The sequence below is a fragment of the Ciona robusta genome, chromosome 14 (genome assembly GCF_009617815.1).
Source record: "Ciona robusta chromosome 14, ASM961781v2".
Classification (NCBI taxonomy): Eukaryota; Metazoa; Chordata; class Ascidiacea; order Phlebobranchia; family Cionidae; genus Ciona; species Ciona robusta.
The window spans coordinates 4,673,261-4,694,621 of NC_143248.1; the positions used below are offsets into that span (position 1 = coordinate 4,673,261).

At 39.9% G+C, this 21,361-nt stretch overlaps 2 protein-coding genes across 5 annotated transcripts in view; one reads left to right on the forward strand and one right to left on the reverse strand.

Moving 5' to 3' along the window:
* LOC149725231 (uncharacterized) overlaps positions 1-21,361 on the forward strand; it is a 49,309-nt gene that overhangs the window by 15,544 nt on the left and 12,404 nt on the right. For 2 of the 4 annotated variants that reach the window (XM_089892770.1, XM_089892769.1), the window contains exons 1-3: positions 20,629-20,818; positions 20,879-20,930; positions 21,149-21,224. In XM_089892770.1, the coding sequence (XP_089748896.1) occupies positions 20,885-20,930; positions 21,149-21,224 (122 nt within the window). In that variant the 5' untranslated portion in view covers positions 20,629-20,818; positions 20,879-20,884. Of the gene's footprint in view, positions 1-20,628; positions 20,819-20,878; positions 20,931-21,148; positions 21,225-21,361 lie in introns of those variants that run through there. The other 2 variants (XM_089892767.1, XM_089892768.1) reach the window with 2 other exon arrangements.
* On the reverse strand, positions 793-15,968 carry LOC149725233 (uncharacterized). The gene is made up of 16 exons (XM_089892771.1): positions 15,235-15,968; positions 14,937-15,028; positions 12,437-12,554; positions 9,025-9,094; positions 8,893-8,955; positions 7,685-7,792; positions 7,492-7,597; positions 5,700-5,816; positions 5,374-5,483; positions 5,067-5,242; positions 4,598-4,808; positions 4,179-4,375; positions 3,916-4,059; positions 2,808-3,688; positions 2,269-2,615; positions 793-2,135 (listed from the first exon to the last, which is right to left on the reverse strand). The coding sequence occupies exons 1-16, from the start codon at positions 15,255-15,257 to the stop codon at positions 1,197-1,199; spliced, it is 3,702 nt and encodes a 1,233-aa protein (XP_089748897.1). The 5' UTR covers positions 15,258-15,968; the 3' UTR covers positions 793-1,196.

Here is a 21,361-nt window from a genome sequence, read left to right on the forward strand (position 1 = left end):
GGTGTCCCATCTTTCCCCAGCCTACTGTAACACTTACATGGCGTTATTTTGCGTCACCGTCCAAGGGCATTGCTTTCGGATGACATTATAATATTCCTTGATATAGTTTTGTGGGTGGCATTTATAAACCCACTCTGACTAGGAAGCGAACGATAATCATTACTTGCACGCCAAACTGTCTTGTTAAGTGATTTAAATTAGTATAATCTAAATTTAGAAACTCTTAAAAGCTTGAGTAAATATTACAAAACGAATACAAAGTTACAAATGTGTCGCTTTAGAGTGCCAGCTTTGTTTACTCGAAGTGTTAACGTCACCAGAAATAAACATGGGGTCTTTGATGACACGCAATCTGTGACCGGGAAGCAAAAAGGGTAACTTTTGTGTAAAATGTGGACCCCCGGCGAAAAGACGTATGCGTAGGGGTCCTGGGTAAAATGAACAACATTGGTAAAAGTCAACAATCTTCAAGTGGCCGTGAGGGAATTCGTGTCGCAGGGATTTTAGTTTTGTGTTTCTTGTTCTTGTGGTAACTTGGTTTATAAACTGCAGCGTTTTTTGTAAAGGATTACTTGATGCGCACATATTTTACCCGCTTTAGAGAGAAAGTGCATTTTAAAGAAATGTATTTAACTCAAACTGTAAGAGCGTTATTTCTGCACTCTGGTTATTTGCTGCAAATTAGGAATAAACCGCTTTCATCAAGACCTAGGCGAGTAAAAGAAGCCTCCTGCCCTGTCTGTCAGCATTTCGCAACCAGGCAGTAAAACAATCGTTAATCCAACACAAGACTTATTGCTTCTAGCAGTTTTAATTGAATTTAATCCGCGTCGATGAGAGAGCACAGTGGAAAAACACAACGGAAAAATCGAATGTTTGGGCGTACTGTATAAAGCAATTTAAAATGTAATCTAGCGCTAATGAATTTCTACCCCAGCGAAATTGTACTCAGTACAAAGTGTAAAAAAAAGGTTTTTAAACTGAATAGGGTTCGTCGTGGAATTTTTAAGCGATTAAAAGGTTTAAATTTTTCCACAAAACACAACGCAAACAAAGTGAAATCGTAATCGTTACAAAAATAAACTATAACAAATTGCAAAGTAAAACACGTTAATCAGCAGTGAAACAACTTATTTTCGCATCGGCTGGAAATCTGCCCGCAGATCGCTCGCCAATAGCGCCACCCAACGCTCCCATTACATTTCCCTTGTCCCGCTAGGTGGCACTACAGGTGTAGCGACATACATAGGCTTCGGCGCTGCGTAACCAGGCACTGAAGACTGCCGCATCATTTGCGGAAGTTTTTCGCGCCTGTGTAAAGTTGTTGGTCTTTCGAATGCTGTAAGAGTGCCGTATGTATTGTTGTTGTTGCTGTTCTTCCCATAAGGAGAAGTCGACGAACCATGCGGCAAAGACGGGTAATGATTTATTGGTTGGTTCTTCAACATGGGCATTCTTTGGTATTCTTGATATGCATTGGGACCCCGAACTTGAAGACTGGGGTAGCGGTTAAGCGGGGGTGCAGGGTGTTTCCCTGGCGAACCACACGAACGAGTTACGACCCCCCGCCTTTGGTTTTGATGTTCTGTTGTTCTCGGGTTCTTCATAACTTCTTGTATCATATGAGCTTTGTGCATCTGCTGTTGTTGTTGTTGCTGTTGTTGTTGCTGTTGTTGTTGTTGTTGTTGCTGCTGCTGTTGTTGCATGAATTCTTGCTGTAAACGGGGACACAAACGTTCGTGAAATTGCTCCATGTGGTGACGCTGTTGATGTTGTCGCTCCTTTCGTCTCCCGACCTGTGGTTGCTCATTTTTTGGCAAAGTAGCATAATGCCCGACCTCGGACGCTTCGCTGGGCTTCGGGTGGTAAACAGAGAGCTTCCCTGGCGCGCCACCTACCGGCGTAGTCGGTTGGGAACGAGTCGAACTCGACTGATGAAACCCAAACGAATGCTGACGTACCGGTGGGTTTCGTCGGCCCGATGACGAGCCTGAGCTAATGGACCCAGTAGGAGTGATGACGTCATTGGGGTAAGATGGCTCTGACGTCAGACGTCGACGATGACCAACACCATTCTGTGGAAGATTAAGAGAAGTTGGTCGCTGCTTAAACGCGGATGCATTCGTCGCTATTGGCTGAAATGAAAATGCAGTGGTCAGAAACTTTAACAAATAAGAAGAGTACGTTATTGTAAATGAACAGCAACAATATTACAAGTCATTTAGGTGAACTATGAGGAAGTAAAACCATTTCATTATAACTCCTTACCTCGAGTTCTGTCCTTATTGAGTTACGAACGCTTTCCCCTTTACCGCTGTCATTGGAGTTCAATCTTTCTCTTGAATTATCGACGGGGATTCCTTGTTGTTGCATGTGATGAAGTGTGGTCTCAAAACTCCGAATCGCTGTGTCCGATTCCCGCATGATTTCGTTCGTCTGACTCGTTGCTTTTTCGTTGCGTCGCCGCATTTTTGTCGACGCAGTTGGCAGTTGCCCGCTTTCTGCTGCGCCGTGGAGTGACGTAATCGGGTATTCCCCTGTCATGGAAGCGTGGGAGATCCTTTTAGGGTGGGGTAAGGTCGGGGCTTCGGTCATTTCGTTGGTAAGTATACATTCTGTAAAAAAAGTTGTGTCAAAACTAAATGAATGAAGGCAAGTTGCTTATCTTCGCGTGATTGGCAACGGTAGTCGTTATAACACGGGTGTTCTGTTTAAAGCTCGCGCCCGATTTTTTACTTATGGAAATTTTGCGAGTGAATTGACTGGTATATATACATTGTGTTACAAATAGGAAAACAATAACAAACCTGTAGTTGGAGAATAATAAGCTTCGTCAGTTTGGTTGTTAAGTAGAAGAGGTTGTCCTTGTTCATATACGATCGGACCATTTGCAAGGACACTAGCTTGGCGTGTAAGGGGATATCCGTTTGGTACAGAACCATTGCTGCTTGTGCTGTTGTGTCGAGATGACATTCGTCTTGGTTTGGGCGCATGCTGATTAGGCTGTGCTGGAGATTTCAATGTAGGAGCCTCACTGTAGTCATTTAATCTTCGTGGGCGCCGCTCTGCTGGATGTTCTTGGTCCAATTTATTGTTCAGACTTGGTGTGGCAGCTGGAGTATTTGGTTTGGATGATCGACAGAACCATTCTTTCCACCCGAAGTAGGTTTTTCGAGCTGTTCTGGTCAAAGAACCTCGTCTATCATCAGGGTACATTGCTTGCAGATGTTGTTGCTTTAGTTGCTTCTTTTTGAAATCATCATCGTTTGAAGTGAAGCCGCTACAACAAACTTTCTTTCGGTACAACACGATCAGAATAATGGTGAGAAACACGCCAAAAATAAACCCGCCAACTCCGGCCACTATAACAACCACCAAGTCAAACTTAGATGAACAAGGATCTACACCAGTAACGCAATTCACTTTAGGGACCAAGGCATCTCTTCCTTCAGGTTTGGTGGTTTCATTCTTAGGTTTCATTTCTTCAACTTCCACTATGGGTTTTTGTACCTCAACAAAACTATTTGTGTTTTCTTCCACCTCAGGTTGGCATGCACCGTATGATTCTGGCGACTTAAGAGCACCAGCTACATTTTGTGCGAGGCCCTGGTTCGCCGTCAGATAAGGTACACAGGAATTCGATCGTACCTCCCACCCACAATAAGGATCAGCAGAACCAACACATTCTCTGTAAATAAACAATATTTAAACTAACTGCGGGTGGTAAGAACCATAGAATTCATTAACAGTATTTATCATTCATTCTATGTCGTGCGACTACAAAACAACAGCTGATCCTATAGGTGTTATTTTCGAACTATTTTTTAACTATGGAAAGTATCTAATTTAACATTATACGAGCAACCGTAGACATATAGTAAGGTCTTCTCCAGCATTTATAATATTTCAACTTACTCTTGGCAATTGTGAATTCCGCATGTCCTCAATGGAACGGTAACTACGCAATGCTTGAAACCAACCAGAAGAAATCCACGTTCAGCGTCGACCAGAATGCTCAACACTCTTCTATCTTCTACTTCGGGATTACCAGAGAAACATCTGAGAAAAAAAGAGGTTTAGAAGTTGTTCATACTCTCCAGGCCACATTGTCTTTATTTAATATAGTTTTTTTTATCATGTCGTGGTATCCTAACTGTGATATAGTCGTTTCTTTTTACCTGTTGCTGTCAAAAATATCTTGTTTTGAAATGATAGCCCCATGCTCCCACATTTGGTTTGGACCCAATCCTTTGATTATTTGACCGTCTTCTGTGCCAACAATGATCACTGTGACGTCATTTGGGCCCGCTTTGGTGTCCAGCGCTATGGTCGTCCATCTTGAACCTTGGTTGGTCATTAACAGCGAACCAGGGACCTGAGATAGGAATAAAAACGTATGATCACAAGTTGTATAACTAAACGGACAGTGTATATTTTTGGTCGCTCATTTCTTATGTATAATGACCTCGGATTATTTTGAAAATTTTAGTTTCCCAAAGAAGACATCAGGTTTGAAAACCAACGTCTAGCAAAAACAGATATATGTGTTTGGGTTACATTTAACGATTCCAGAATTAACATAACAGTAAATAATCACCTGTTCTTTCATCTGTGGATGTGATTTGATAAAGAAGAGCTCCGAATCTGTCATCTTTTCACTTGGACAAGATGCTGGGTGTCTAGATGCTGCTGGAGATGTCCCCACTGTTTGTGCTGAAGGGTCGCTACCGACCAAGAAAGCTCCATGTAGTGCTTCTCGTATTGCGTTCATTGTGAAAGAACACACGGCTGCTCCAGCCAAAGAATCTCTGTTGGATACAGTTTAACATTATACATAACAGAACTTTTTTTATTATCTCGTCGAATATAGTAGCAATGGTCAGATTAATTAAAACAGCAAATAGATTTAGCAGCAAAACTACATTCGTTAAAAAAACAAACGGCTAGAGTAAAATTGAGGCCCACATTTTAGTATAAATTAACTAGTTGTATTTAATTAAAACAATTTAAGCTTGTTACTAATGTTAGATGTTGAAATAAAGAAGGTATATGGCAATAATACTCACTCAGGTGTCGAAAAAGTGGCGAAAATTGTTTCCACTCCGTTTACGAATTTTGCTTCTGTGACGTCACGAAGTTCATTCAGGTAAAAACCATTGTAAGAACAATTGAGTCGCGATTTAATAAAGGTTGTCCACATACGAGATAACACACGGTCTCCACCAACGTCGTTTTTGCAAACCTGTGGCAAAAATACCATTCCTTAAATAGTGCTAACAATTAGGTAAAATTATAAAACTTTGGAGACGTTATTTTTTTGTTTTTGAAGTTCTATTTTAGAGCAATTAAAAAATAATTTATGATTGGTTTTACCTGTCCCACTTGCGCCACCATACGGACTTCCCCCGACGACAGCTTCTGCATTTCGTTAAAGAAAACAAGAACCCGTTTGTCGTCTTCGATCATTTTTACAAACCGGGGACCTAATACAAGGGTTAGCTTAGTAATTATGATGAAATCCGTGAACTCGCACTGATCTAGTGCTCGTTAAGTTGAACGATTCTCGTAACGATATAACATTCAAAATTAGGATCATGCGATACGAAATACATAACCGAGAAAAATCATTTACACTTGAGCATTGAGGTAATAGCAGCTTATTTAAAACTAAAACATATGAAACTTGAATATGCACTTACGATTCATGGCTTCGTCAATAGAGGCAGTCTTAAGCGGTGTGTTGTCGCCCATGCTTCGCGAGACAACGGGAGAAACACCAGTAAAAGCTTGGTAGGTTCCCGCGTACAACGAACCACCTGCAGATAATAAAGTTTCATGGTTACAACCAAGCTTGGGTCATTGACCCGACTCATATAAGTTTTATATAAGTCTATAAACCATGTCTGTAATAAAGCGGTGAATATAGCGTGCCAATATACAAGGGTTTTGGAAAATTGCTATTAGCTTTGTAGAAAATAAAGTAAAAGCGACAATTTCGCTTTGCCTTTGTTTGCAAACGTTGATCGCTTCTATTCTGGCACAATGCCTATTGTGGCGTCACGAGGTCGCCTGCTGCTCCCACCCCGGGGAGTGAAGACTCGAATAAAAGCAACCGAGCAAAGTTTGCTTCGGAATCGTCGCGTTAAAACACTCCGAGTGTAATCGTTTTTCAAGTTACGTCATTTTTGAAACTTCGTCACAATACCAGCGTTCCCACGGGACAATCAGCTTCATAAGCTGCGTGTTCATCATGCCAGCATTAATCGCTACGTACAGACACACAAGTGAAGACGAAAATGTAATCCATACAGATTGGAACAAATAATAACCATGTCGAAACGATTCGTAATGCTCGTATAGTGGTGTGCTTCAGCGGTTCAAGGTACACGTGTTTTACTGCGGCAATAAACTAAGTTTTAAGTTCAACAACATTGTGTACGTGTGTTTTCTAGCTCTTGAATACTTAGCAACCATCGGTTATGACTTCAAGACATACACAGGGCGATATTACTTCAATTCCCACATTTTATTTGACCTTTGTAAAAACCACACGGTTTCTTTCTTATTACGTTTAATCGCTGCCTCCGGCCAATGCAAAATTACCCGCACCGAATCAATTATATTCCTACGTAGTCTGTACACCCGCGAACGGTTATTAACACCTTATCGGGTCTTTCACCAGTGAAAATAATACCCGTATACACTCCTGTATATAACGTATAAGCAGGCAATGGTTTCTCCTAATCTGCGGTGAGATTAATTTAAGCCAGGAACGATCTAATCTGCGGTTACCTTCCAATGTTAAGCACCGTGGCAGACTTAAAGCTCAGAACAATGGTTTCTATTAGAGCTATCATCAAGCGTATCGATTGAAATTACCCACGTGGTAAGCAAAATAAACCTTAACTTACGGTTTATTGGCTACATTGTAATTATAACTTGTATTTAAAGACACACACGTGGAAATAATGCTCAAAACAAAACCATCACCCGTGTCTTTAGTCGTATCCGTTCAAACATTTACAAAAAGATCTGTTTCGCTGTTAAATCCAAACGACTGTTCATAATACTAGGTTTGCGACGTGTAATTTGATTGCAAATCTTTCTAATCTGGTTTGCATTGCAGCACGGCCCTGCGAGCGCCGCTGAAATTACAGTATTGCTTGCGAGGCCTGGTCGCCGTGGGGCAAAGTAATATTTACCTTTTGCTATAACTGTAAGTATAGAACGTGTTGGATGCGTGCGTTACTGTTGTAACGAGCAGTTACACTTGTAGGGACACGAATCACAGGACCTACTGGCGCCATGCCGACAGTACTGTTAAACCCCTTTAACTCCCCGTAAGACGCAAATATACACCGTTGGCTGACAAGGCGAAAACACATGTCGATCGCTTTAAAGACAAAATGTTAACGTGGTAATGTTTCAGGACGGTTTATATGCTTTGGTGTTGTATATACTCGAAATATCAGGGTTTTACAAAATACGTACCGGTAAAAATTGCCGCGCTAGGTTGATTAGGACCATAAGGGCATCTCTGCTTGCCGGAGAAATCTTCTCCACGAACCATCACTAAACCAGATGACATGTAGGAAACCTGTATCAGTTTGAGTCATATGTTAACATCACAAACGATCGTCGTTACTCATAATTCGTGGCTAGCGTTATCGGGATCGATAGTTACCGTGTATGTTGTGCATATCGGGCTGAATGAATTGGTGCCGCACACCAGGAGTTCGCTGCCTTCGTCATTCGTGGTCGCTACGACGCTAAGAAAGTTATGACACAGTTCCTGTAAAAGTAAAGACATGTTAACAGTCTTCTATTGCCCCTAATACGTGTCCTCAACCGCTCGATTTTTTCGACGTCAACAACACGTCTTAAGACGTAAACAAACGGAAACTCGAAATCGATTGTGCTCGCCGTAACAATTACTTTTATGGCGGAATAATCAACGAAATTGGGTGTAATGTTGCGAACGCTATATAACCGGGTTTGTTTATCATAATCGAAACATATTGTGACGTGGACACTTGACGTATCCGGTACCTGACAATGGCTGCTCGACGCGTGCGATATTTAAAGCACCATCGCAAAGTGCCATTGAACTACTCTTATCCATGTAAATATCCAATGTCCTATATTTTAATCAATTTTCTAAAAACTGTGCTTCATACAAAAACAGCAATATCCTGACCGCCATTAGGATAACACTATTTGCATATGACGTAAACACCATTATCATTTACCTCATTCGTATCGATCCAACTAAAGAGCAAAAATATCCGACAGATACATAATAATCTATCCGGTATGTTTCGATTCCCAATAGGACATTACGATTCTATTGCTAAGTCAATTGCAAAAAGCGCTTTAAAAATCGATATATGAACTACACTTCATCGTGTGTATTATACTCCACCCCGGGTCACAGGTTTTGCAAATCCGTCTGCTGACTCTGTTATCGACATTTCCTGTTGCCTATTTTAACCAGACCTTGGCTAAGCTCGTGTTTATCGGGTAAAGCAGACGTTCAACCTTGGCGACACTCTTTCCTTTTTACACTCAAGTCTCTGTTTCCGTTCCCACTATAAGCGGGTAGGACCGTTTTAAAAAGCCAAACATGAAAGCGGGGATAGATTATTTTGTCACGCACCTATCGCCACGTCAAACAGCAGGCGTGAACTGATTTAATGGACACGCAAGTGCAACGGTAGTTGTAATAACCAATTAGCAGCCTGGGTGATAAATCTTGTCAAGTGTATATTGCGAACGAGATCTTTTATTGCCCCTTTACAAACCAAGACTAACTATTCTTAGAAAGGGAACCCAGCGTCGGTAAAGTCTTTGCGGAAACGGTTAAACTTGTGATAACAATAGAATAAAGCTCACCTCTGTTTGGCCTTTCATCGAGCATAATTCTCTCGTCATATTTTTAGACTTCCAAGTAATAACCTGAAATATATTGGATTTAATGCCGCCCTTTAATAACAAGATTATGTTGGGATAAGGTAGTTTACTCACATTATCGTATTGTATGTCTCGGATGTTGTCTGTGCGAAATTTCTCAGGATTGATGAAGTACAATTGATCCCTGTGAACATACAAAGTCATTAGTGACGCAAGAATAGACTGTCCACACGAACAATTAGTCCAGATCGTTAGCAGAAAATATCTGGGTTTACAACCGTACAATCAGGTTCAATTTGCACAACGATCGGGACAGCGAAGCGCTCTTTAAATACGACGCTGCTGCATCAAACAGCTCACCGCCCGGATAAAAGTGAGAATACTGGTTACCAGACATGAAAGGGCGTTGGACACTTTTCAGATTACATTATCTGACTGCGGTTTCAGGCTTGGCTTATGTGTATTACCGTTATAACTCGGTCTTCGTAAATTTACCAAATAATGTCATTTTTAAGATGATCTAGCACTTTATTTTATGATTGTGACGTAAATTATGACGAATCTTGAAATAAACAGGGTTTGATAGCGAAGTAGCTTCTGTTACGTCATTATCTTAAGATTGTTTTCAGACAGCGACCGCTGTAAACACTTATGCGTGGATTAATACGTAAATCGTGAAGTGGCTGAATCAAGTACTTCATTCAAGATGGCCTACTCAGCTGGGGAACGAGATACCATAGTTTGTGATAAGAAAAAAACATTGTCAGTTTGCCCAAAGGATACGTGACCCAAAAACTTTAAACACACAGAACGTTTTATTACTTCTGCTATTACAAATGAGTAACCCTTTATGTGCACAGTGCACACCACGCCATGCGCACTTAGACACAACACACATCATGAATGTATTGCCGTTAATGTCTGATTCCCGAAGGAAGTTAAGCTCTCCTATTGTTGGTTATAGAAACTTTTCTCCCGCCATGTTAAAACTATATTGTACGGAGTGAGTCACTTGGACCACTTGGTTTTCCAAGATTTGGGTTTTTTTTATCTCGGTTTGCTTTTTCAGCCCGAATCGTACTCCTTCAGTGAGTCATTACGAACAGCTTGCCACTTTCCATAAGGATCCTCATTAATTCAGCTGTACTCTCGAGCCGGCCATTAAAGCACTTAATGAGCGTAGCAGTCTCCAAAACAATTCATTTTAGGGCTCGTATTTTGCGACACAAAAGCGGATAAATCTTAGACGTTATGTCATCGCTTTTTGGAAGTAATATTCCACTTTGAAAATACATCTGTTTGTCAAACTCTTGGAGTAATACGGATAATTCGCGGATTAGATGAACCTTGTTTATAAGAGGCGATGAAACGCAATATTGGGAATTCAAGTTAATTATTTATACTTAAAGTCAATATAGGCTCACGTTACCGTACAAGATAATAAGTCAACACATTCAAGCCATCAGGGACTCAGCCAACGTAGGTCGTGAGTCAAAGGTTGCGCTCTGGAGTCCACGAAAATGGACTGTTTATCTCGGTTAATGGAGTCATATTCGCGTAGTGAAACTTCCACTAAAAAACTTTCTTAAAATCGTGATGATGGATTATTATACAGCGTTATCAAAAAGTTATGTTGGCTAACGGATTTCAAAATGGAGTGCTGATTTTACAATGTCTGTTCCGGGCTTTATTCCGTCACAAAGGGTATTGTTATCACCGACAAAAATCGCATCTGATTGGTCCACGCCTTGTCTCCGATTTCCGTTACCAGAAACCGCGGTTTTAGTTTGAGTTACTTGTGGTACAATCGGTAAGTTAACTGAATACTTAGCACAACAACAGCTAACAAGCTCGTGTTACCCATTGAACATTGCTTTGCCTTCAAAATCTATAGGGAACAGGATATCCCAGTTTCATTGTACGACGTTTCATTAAAAAGTAATGCCATGACGTTATCGGTTTACGTAGCCTTTTTGCTGAGAGGCTTACTTTAATTTTACGAAAGCACTAGCTATATAAAGTTTACAACATTTTCTACTCTATGCATTATTTAAAAGTAAAAATTAAACATAACCACGTGCGACTGCAATGGCGGGAATTGTTGTTTGTATTTAAACTCAACCTGTCAATTACCACTGTTATGTATTACTGACGTCACAACGGCTGTGTTTCGGTTTCACGTTGTCAGTAATATCAGTTACCATAGTTTGACAGGTTGAAATGTGATTGTGTAGGTTTACGAGCAGGTGTTCGGCTATATTTCATTCCAAATGCTATTAACCATTGACGTACAGTGCAGATGGCTTACGTTCGAAGGCTCAGCGGTGCTTTGCTTGTTTTGGCGGCTGCTTCAGCAGTGTTAAGTGAAAACTACCATTTCCTGCACATGTGTGTGTACTCCACAAACAGTTAAATAGCACCTGGTCAACTATGACCTTGACATTAGCCAGTTGTGTACCCAAATTGAGCCTTCTAACTAGAGGTTTTCCATCACATTATGCGGCCTTTAATAAAAAGGGACCTCAGACCACCGCTCATTATTTATTTATTCGCATCTTTCGTATAATTTCCCTATTCGCCAAGTTAGTATTAAACCGGCTGGGATAATGAATGGGGAACAGGTAGGCTCTGTTGGTTGTCAAAATATTGATAAAATTATGAAAATTCGTCGGCACTGTGGCGGTCACAGTTGCGTGAGCGTTCAAAGTTGCGCCTCTATTTATACCTATTCAAATTGTATGCGCGTAGGACACGCTAATGTCACTTCATTGTGGAGCCTATTTATTCTCCTTTCTATCGACCCAGTTGCTACGACGTTATCGCTCCCTGCCAGCACTCTGGCTATCTTTGTTTTCGCGACTTTTGTTCGTTGATTCCGTGTGTTTGGTGATTGACGGGCGTGTGTTTGCTGCCTCACAACGCCAATAGTAGCGCAGCAGAGCGTACAGTTCATTCCAAAGCCCTACTTGTGGTCAAACAAATAATAGATACTATCAAGTGTACGATTGCAGCATGAACAACAAGTGCAGCTTGCGTTTAAATATCCCGCCAGACTGCATGTAGAACTGCAACGGCTCGTACTGCACGTGCAGGGTGTTAGGTGACAAAACTATTGTTCTAAACTGCCTGACGTCATCTCTCGCGGTCTAACCGCCGAAAACCAGTCAATTGTTTCTCTGTACCATGGCGCCCGTATCGCTTTACACCACTACGGGCTCTTTCAAGGGTTCTAGTCTTTATATTTACAGTAACGCTGCCCGGTATTGTGTCACAGGTGTACTGTTGCAAGCGTCGACATAGTAGCCATTGGAGAAAATACTGATTTCATGACGAGTCTATTGAATAGCCACTCGTCAGTAGCTTGTCTCGCATGTTTACAACTGCTCAAGTGTGCCCTACTATTATTGGCCCACAAATATAGTTCCCGGATGTCTGCTCTAAAACAGTAAGAATCACAACCACAAACCCGAACCCTTGCACGCATATATACATAAACTCTATAGAGTCGATTTATTTTAATATTTACCTTGATGCAATTGCTAGCATGTCATTGGTGCCCATTCGAATCCGTTTAACCAACTGCAGATAGCTTAATCTGTTGTCTGGAGTCACTTCGTCGCCGGTAAATGCTTTAACAGGAACATCTGAAGATATAATGCGTGAATTATTATTACAAGCTCATGGCGTCTTAACTATAATTCAGTTGCCAAAACAAACGTGATTTTGCCATGAGCGTTAACGCCTGAGTTTGGTGATACTTCTTTTAGATTTAGCTGAATTGGTTTACTTGTTTAATTTAAATTTGCACCCCAAAAAAACAGCGCGCTAACGACAGGATGCGACAATAATTGAGGGTGCGAACTCCCAACTATAAGTACGAAAACAGCCGCGCGTGCGACGCCCTATTAACTTTGTTTACACCTATATAGGCTTGCCCAAATTGGTTTTGGAGTTGCAAAAACCACTCCATAATTGTATATACACACACCATAGTGGTTTTCCATTTGCTTAGGTTTTGCACGCCCCATTGCTATAACATGGCCTTGAGCAACGACATATATGCCTATACAGGCATGAATACATTGGTTTCCAATCTAATTCGTTCCGCCACAGTTCTGTTTTTACCTTTAATTTACCATTGTGTATTTAGACTAGAAATTGGCACCCTATTTATTGACTAGACTCGCGACGGTTGCTAGTTTGATTGTTATTGTCAAGGCAATTATTGCCGATTGCAGCCGCGACTTATTTATTTTTGTATTCGTCTGCAATAGCACCTGCTCGAGCAGCAAGGCGAGCGACCCTCTTGAAACGGTTTGTTTTACTTGCGCCCTTCTTGAGCATTGTCGCCGTTTACAATGGCCCATCGAGTACGCGCTCTGTTAGGCGACAGTTGCGACTAAAATAACAACACAGAGCAATTAGAAATGGTAGCTCGCGGACGCTCGTCAGCAAAATTGGCGGTTCTTAACGGTAGTGCTTAAACGCGCTTTAACGAGCCTACACAGTTTGAAACACAAGGAAAGCAGGGCACTGAGACGGCACGTTTGCTTTCCAAGGCTCGATTACTCACGCTTGAAGGACTCTCAAAACGCATCTATCCGCAGTTTTAAGTAGGAGCTGGGCAAATAAGCGACGTCTCAAATTTAGGTTTTCCTCGGTCCGTATATAACTGGTCAGTGCTTAATCGCAGGCAGGTGGTCAAGCAATTTAAGGGTTTATTATCGTGACCCCTTATAATGGCGGCAAGCGGGATTTAAACTTTCTATTTTCGTCTGTATACCTCGTGTCACAACCACAAACAGCGAGAGCGTTAATGGCACGACTTTACCTCTGATTTCAGGAAGATACCCATTTCTGCGAACGTTACTTTACACTCTACTAGTCATGATATATCTTTTTTAAAGTTAGGAGAAGTTAATCGTGATGTCACATGCGCCGATGGGGGCAAGGGATAAGAGACTCTTAGCAGAACGTACAATGTTTCATCCACTTATCCTACTTCGATTGCCATTGAAAACATAACATTATCGCAAAATTCATTCAACTAAGCGGGTTTGGTTATGTTGACTTTTACTCCACGTCATAACGGACTTTGTTGCTTGTGTAGGCGACAAAGTTGGTTCGGACGATCATGCTGTCGTTTTCTTTGTCGATTTTGCACAAACAAACTAAAGGACGATGTTTGTTCGGTGAAATCACGGGCACGCGATATAACCAACGTCCGTACGTGTGCACTACTTTCAATAATTGTTCTTTAACAATCGATCAACGCTGGTCTATCGGGCACACCTGGTCTCAACAATCACTTTCGTGAATTATAATGAAAGTTACTTGCCTATAGCGGTCAATAATTGTCCCAAAGTTAAGGTAACCAAATGATTAAACGACCGAGTAGACCGCAAGGCGCCGGTGATTATAACGTATCAATGATCATTTTCGGATATCTTTTGGCAGTTTATTTTAATTCAGCTTTAGATGGTTAGTGACTTGGGTTTTTCTACTTTTTTGCGGTCACCCCACAACACGTTTCATGTCGCCATATCTTCCACGACTTTATCCCGAGGAAGTTTGAAATAAAGCCCCGTGTGACGTCATATAGATAGTGATGCGCAGCGCTTCTAATCTGATATCAATATATCCCACATCGGGATATTACCACGAGACTTTATTGAATTCATTGTAATCCCGTGAGCGACTTATTGTCAAACGTGGCAGGGGTCAACGGACTGTGATATCATAATGGCAACGATGGACAATCTCGCGCCATCTCTATTCCCAAACGGCTGAGATCGCTGTCGATTTAATTACCAAGTCAGCGACTGTAGGTACAGTTAAAGTAACGGCATGCCACGCTGACGGCACAATCCATATAGAATACATTATAAACTGCGCTGCCACTGCAGTTTACCAAACAGTGTTTTAACGAGACCCATTGTATCAGCAAATAAGCATTCGCGGTCCATAAACATATAAAACCCTAAACAACTCTAGCGAACTGACAATGCAGATTTATGGCGGCTTACCAGATAAATTTATGACCGTCTTTGGTGCTTGGTTTCGTGGAAAATCTCCCTTCGTTTTGATCATTAGTAAAGCTGATACGAGCAGCACCACACTGTAACCGACATCATGTTTAAAGGAGTTAAATATTTATCCTTACCCAGTAATATACTTATGATAAACCTTAATTTAAGAGGAGTTAATGCATATCTAGTAACCACTCTACACGGATAATGCGGCCAGAAGAAATTAACTGTTTAATGATATTTGGACTTAACCCCGAACTATAAACACACAAGGCGATCATGACTTCGTACTTACAGCATAACGTTGGCAAAGGCCATCTCGTTCAGTTGTTTTCAACGTATTATAAGCTCTTGATGTCTTCGGCAGTTGTTGCAATCTAATTCTTTTGCATTCCCTCAATGCGAGTTAGTTTAACGATTCTTCCAATAAATCCAACAGAAGTCAAATCAGTTCAACACTTTCCCTTTTAAATCGATTATTATCTGTTGAACGTTGCAAAAGTTGTTATATATGTCTGCACAGTGTACTTAAAAACCAAATGCGCCACATTGGATCTGTATACTTCTAAGTTCTATTTCTGCCAAGCCCTTTTACTTCTGTCTAAGTGCCTGCAGTGCTGAACAGTTTCAGCGGGTGTATGATGCGATTATAACCAACCCATACAACCATTTCCTCAGGACTTTTAAATCTCGTGTTCAACAAAATGCGTCTCAGCGACAAGTAAAGTAAGTTCGGCTTGGAGTTGGATTAAATGCGCTTGTGTAGGAACCGCAAGCAGCTGGATACTACTGAGATTTACTCAGAGTTCTCACTTTTCGCTGTGAAAGTTTCATTAAATCAAACAAAACTTTAATCCAAGTAACTTCTCACTTTCATATGCAAACCTTATACTCCGGTAGAAACCAAACACTCGTGCGAAAGCTCTAATACAAAGTCTGAAATCGTGCTCAAATATGATCTCTCTGATAACGGCAACTGATATATATACCCTCAGTTTACAGTTCAATAAACCTGTTCGACTGTTTTGATATTGCTGCTATGAAAAGAAGAACACTATGAAGGATTCTGCTGCAGACGCGGCATACGAACGTATCGTCGCTACCGTCTGATAATACTGCTGCGCCGATTTCTGTTGCTGAGAAAAAAAGCGGCAGTACCGTAGTGGTAGGAACGAGAATCTTTTTTCCTTCCAAGAGAAAGAAAGAGCGACAGCGTTTTGACCAGAATTGCCGCCGGCAATCGTACGAGTCTTTCGCTCCATTGTGGACAGAGCTTTCCTTGTTAACTTACTACAAACACGAGCACAATAAAGCAGGATCTGCTTGACCCAGATAAGACGGCTGGAGAGTGTAAAACTCGACCAGAATCTGCCTCATATTTAAAGCCTGCTTCCTGACCAGTGAGTGAAAGTGCATGGAAGGTTTTGCAAAAAAATCAAAATGCACATTGGTTCAAACTCCGAAACAAGCCAACACGGACTGAATGTGTTTGGTTTTGCAAGAACATTTGTGCAAGCAGATCAATCCGACTTCGATTAATCGCACACAGCAATTCCCGAGAGACCTAATCAACAGTAGAAGCGAAAATGTAGTTCTGTTGTTTATTGAAGCCCAAACCAAATGAAGCAAAAGCGAGACACAAGATCCAATTTTGGATTACAAGATAATCCAAGCAAGACATATTCTCCTTTGGGATTGGCTTGGATTTATTAGCTTGCCCGATGATCGTGAATACACATTTGTTTTCGTCCGTTGCTGTGTCAGCGTGTGCACAACTTTGATAAGCTGTGGTTACATATTAACTTTGTTGGTTCAATTAAAACCACGGTTGAGCAGAACTGTACAATTAAACCGATCGTTCGAACGATTGGTCTTTAAATTTACGACTTTGCTCGTCAAACTGTGCGGTAGAAAACCCCAAGTCTTAAATTTCGAATTAAAACGTCGTAATTTTATCACTTTCATTATAAAACACGCACCAAGAACATTAACCTCATGTGTGAAAGTGATGAAGCGGTAAAACGTAGAACCTACCGTCGGTGCAGATGTACAAATGCATACGCGGTAAAGAAATCATTAGGCACTTCTCCTAACCTACGTTTGCTTTGTTTTAACCCACACGCAGCAGGGGATATACCCTTCGGCCGAGATCGACAGTTTTTTTCTGTGGTCATGAATCATAACATCCTACCCACGCAACTTAACAGCAACGGAAAAGGTAGCAGAGTGGAAAACGGAGACGCCTAGTTAACAATACGAGTATAGTGGTTCGCATCAGGAAATATAACCAAAGCTTAATACGTCACGATCGTATCGCTTCGCCCTTATACAGAACAAAACAAGTAATAAACATCGATGGAGGTTCAGAAAACCTGGAACTAAATAGGTTTAACGCTTCCTCCGTGGTCACCGACTGTTAATTACCACAACGCCTTATAAGGAAATAAGACGAAACCCAAACATCGGTAAGCTCAGGTTACGTCAGAGCCTGGTGGGAAACCAAGCTTTGGACGGTACTTACCCACATGTATAGTAATCTTTGTTTACGTTTGGGGTTTTGGACCAATGCTGGTTTGGCAGTGTATATATGCTTCATATTGCTACGATAAATTAGCATATGTACTAGATAAAGTAGTGCGTTATGCTATTTTTATGGTATTTATATATTGTACATGTTACTCTATATTTTGGTATGCTTCTTTATGTTGATGAGAAAATATTCTATTTAAAATTTGTATGTAGTACTGAGTATAAGATGATTACGTAAGCACATTATATATCCCATTTTGTGTTTTTAACATTTTCCCGTATTTTTAGAGCCGTGATTTATATAATACAGTTATACATTTCCGTATATATTTTTACCACCAAATGGGACGATAAAAATGAATAAAAACACGGACCATCTTGCCCCAACCTAATATACAACAGCTGTGTCGACAGTTTTATATGTCACCTATTAGGCGCCAGGATGTATGAAAACAATACGACAGTATCGTGTCACGTATCCTTGTGGGTGAACACTTATTAATAATTAAAAAGGAGACATATTAACGCCTGACGTATAAAAGTAAATATAGCACCCGCCACTTCAAATACACAATACATATGGTGTTCTAAAAAAGTTTAACAAACAGGTAGAACAAATACGAAAAAGGGAACGAGAACTAATCTTTATAGAGAAAGTAACCTTGACAATATTGAACATGAAGCGTTTTTATAAGTTCCGCGGAAGTATTAATCTTTCACAGCTTTGTAAATATTGAACCCAATTTATAATATCAGGGGATTTCTTAAGGAACCGAAATTTTCTGTTTTCTATAGTGTTTTTTTTTTTAGTTTCCCATTGGGGTAACTGAGGTATAAGAGTTTTTCTCTTTTCTGGTTCAGTTATTATTTCTGTAAATACTCTTCGTCGTGTAATACCAAATAAACGATAAAACAAATGTAAAACATGTCCCATTTCACCCCAACCGACTTTTTAAAATTTTTGATTAGTTTTTAAAAACACCACTAATTGTGATTCAAAACCCTTGTCGTGTGGAGAACGATATGCGTGTCACTTTCATTCGTTCGTTGCTTTCGTAGAACCTTGCCGGAGTATAATACGCCGTGGGTTAGCCTACGTTATTTCCCTTTCCGGTGACCCATATATCACAGGAAGTTGTATTCAGGAATAATAAGCTATTGATTACCGAACAATACCCATTATGACGTAATCGTCGCACCTGAACAACCCTGAGAGTTATAACAACATGACGTCACGGGCACGTGACTCATTTGCGTATTTTCCTTCCTTCTATTGATAGAAACAGGTAGAAAAACAGTTGGTTACTTAATTGTCCAATTTAAGGAACAGTTACACCTTGATTTAGAACAATCGTCTATAGAATTGAACAAAGCGTTTCCGTTTATTTTTATTATGACGAGATTGTATGAAAAAAACGAAAACGCGACGTGCATTTTGTAGACAAAGCAAAACGTCCAAGTCTAATTCAATTCTTTATTAAAATAGAACAATGCCAATTGTTCGCCATAAAGGACATTATGACTTCGCAAATACGGAACAAGTTCGTTCCACTTTTGGACGCGGTCTATTATTTAACCGCGGGACGTAACAATTGTGCGTAGTGTTGTTTTTTCTCGTAACAATATTGACTTGCAAGTGGATAAAACAAACAGAACCCTGAAACAAAAGTAACCAACCAACGAACGAAAACAATGTCCACGCAGCTGCTTTAATATTTAAACGAATACTCAATAACAACTCCCGACATCTAATGAACAAAAATTTATTAATAAGGCAATTTTTATTTAGGTTACTCATTTTTTTGTCAATGTTTTGGCAACAACCTAATTTACAATAAAATAAAAATCGAAAAATTTATGACGTTTTTTATGTTTATCGATATAAAATAACAGATAAATCTCACTTTTAGGTTTTTAAACTAAAAAAAACAATGAACCTAATACACGTAAAGGGTCCTTAATAACAAGTCGGCAGCGGACATGAAGTGCATGCACAAACAAGCCAATTACGAAGACCACCCTGTTGGCCTCCCCCTTTGCCACCTCCAGTAATAAAAGAAACAAAAGCAATTGTGGAATACACTCGTGCTTGCTGTAATAAACGTTTCTGTATTTTATTGCTCAATTTACACACAGTTGTTCAAGCAAGCAATCTTCACACGGCTATTTTCGCAATCTCAGAGGCTTAATTTTAGACAAACGAGGGTCAAGCCGTGCCAAAGACATTCACTAAGGGTTGTTATGATATAAAGAGTTCGCTCTTGCTTGCGAAGCTAAGTTTGGCTTAAGGATTTGCGAATTTTGTTTATTTGCTCGATCATTCTTTAAGACTTACACGAAAACACAGCGTCAGGCACTCAAGTATGGAGTGCAGAAATATAATCATTGTCTTTGGTTGTTTTTCTCACACTCACTTCACTTAATGGAACGTTTGGATCTGTTTTGGGGAAATACTGTCGTATTGTACTGTGAGGTTAGATGGGACAACTTTAGTAAACAATATCCAAATATTATGATCGTGTTTTAAACAATTAACAACGGTCCTTGGGAGTCGTGGGGATACGGTTTTATAATTCTTTGAATGTTGTTTACTGCAAAATTGGACGAGAAAAAAGAATGAAAATATGTCCCATCTTCCCCCATCCTTCTATAAATAAGAGTAAAGGTTGCAATACACAGTATCCAGAATTCGTCTGTTTTGTCCGGATTTCGCTTTCGCATCGGTAAAGGGTTTGCATACGATACTGTGTACAGCCACCTTAAATCATATCTGCTTAACCTGTTAGACGAGACTTAAATGAATGAAACTTACTTTATCCTCGCGTGGCCGGAAAACGACAGTCGTTATCACACGGGTTTAACACCTCGTGTCAGCTTACGAGCTACCATGTATGTTACTTTGTGGGTAATTATTGTTTTTTTTTTCATTCTTTTATGTAGGCCTATGGCTAATAATTTGGACAACCCATTGGTGACCACTGGGTTGGAGCAATTGCCGTATAGTTTCTTACCAAATAACATATTTTACATTTTATGGATGTCAAATTGAGCCTAGTGTTGATGTATTTTAATTTTGGAAAAGAAACCTAACCCCTAAAAACATTTAAAAAACAGTTTACGGGCAGTCGTTCTGAAAAAAAAAATTAAACTAGTATTCCGTAAGTGGAAACGACGGATTTGCGTTTATTTATGTAAATCATGAAAAATCTTTGTTTTGGAGAATCAAATTTCAAAATGTGCTAGACGTATTTATAATATTTTGACTTTAATTGTGTAAAATTAGCAAAGCATATCTTGACCAGTTAATGTAGGAGTTGTGACAAAATGGTGTTTACAGTTTAAAAACTAATGTGAGTGTTTTAAATAATGCTTAAAATCGTTGATTGTTTTTAACGTTTAATTTTGTACAGGTTAAAATGGCTTCCAGAGAGAACCTACCAAAGATTGTACGAGATGTGCAAGGTATTATTACTTTTTTAGTCTTAAATAACTGTTTCGAAACATGTAAACAGTCATATAATTTTATGTACATGTCTATTTAAAGCCAGCAATAAAAGTTCCAACTTTTTGTTAATAACATAAAACTTGTTTAAATTGAGTACAAAACACCCAAAATATCTTTACATTAGTTAAGTATAACTGATATAATTTACAAGTTTAACAACATTAATATTTTCCAGACATTGTAACCGATTTATGCAAAGAGTTCGAATCAACGAAAGAACCGATAACAGATGACAATCACAACCTGCATAAGTAAGACATAGTTACCTGACAATTTAAAGTGGTTTCTCTTGTGCCTATTTATTTTCCATAGGGTTTCTCAGTGTGTATATGTGGCAAACCTGCTTTGCAATTTGTAATGCATTGAAAATACTTTTTTTATGCATTAG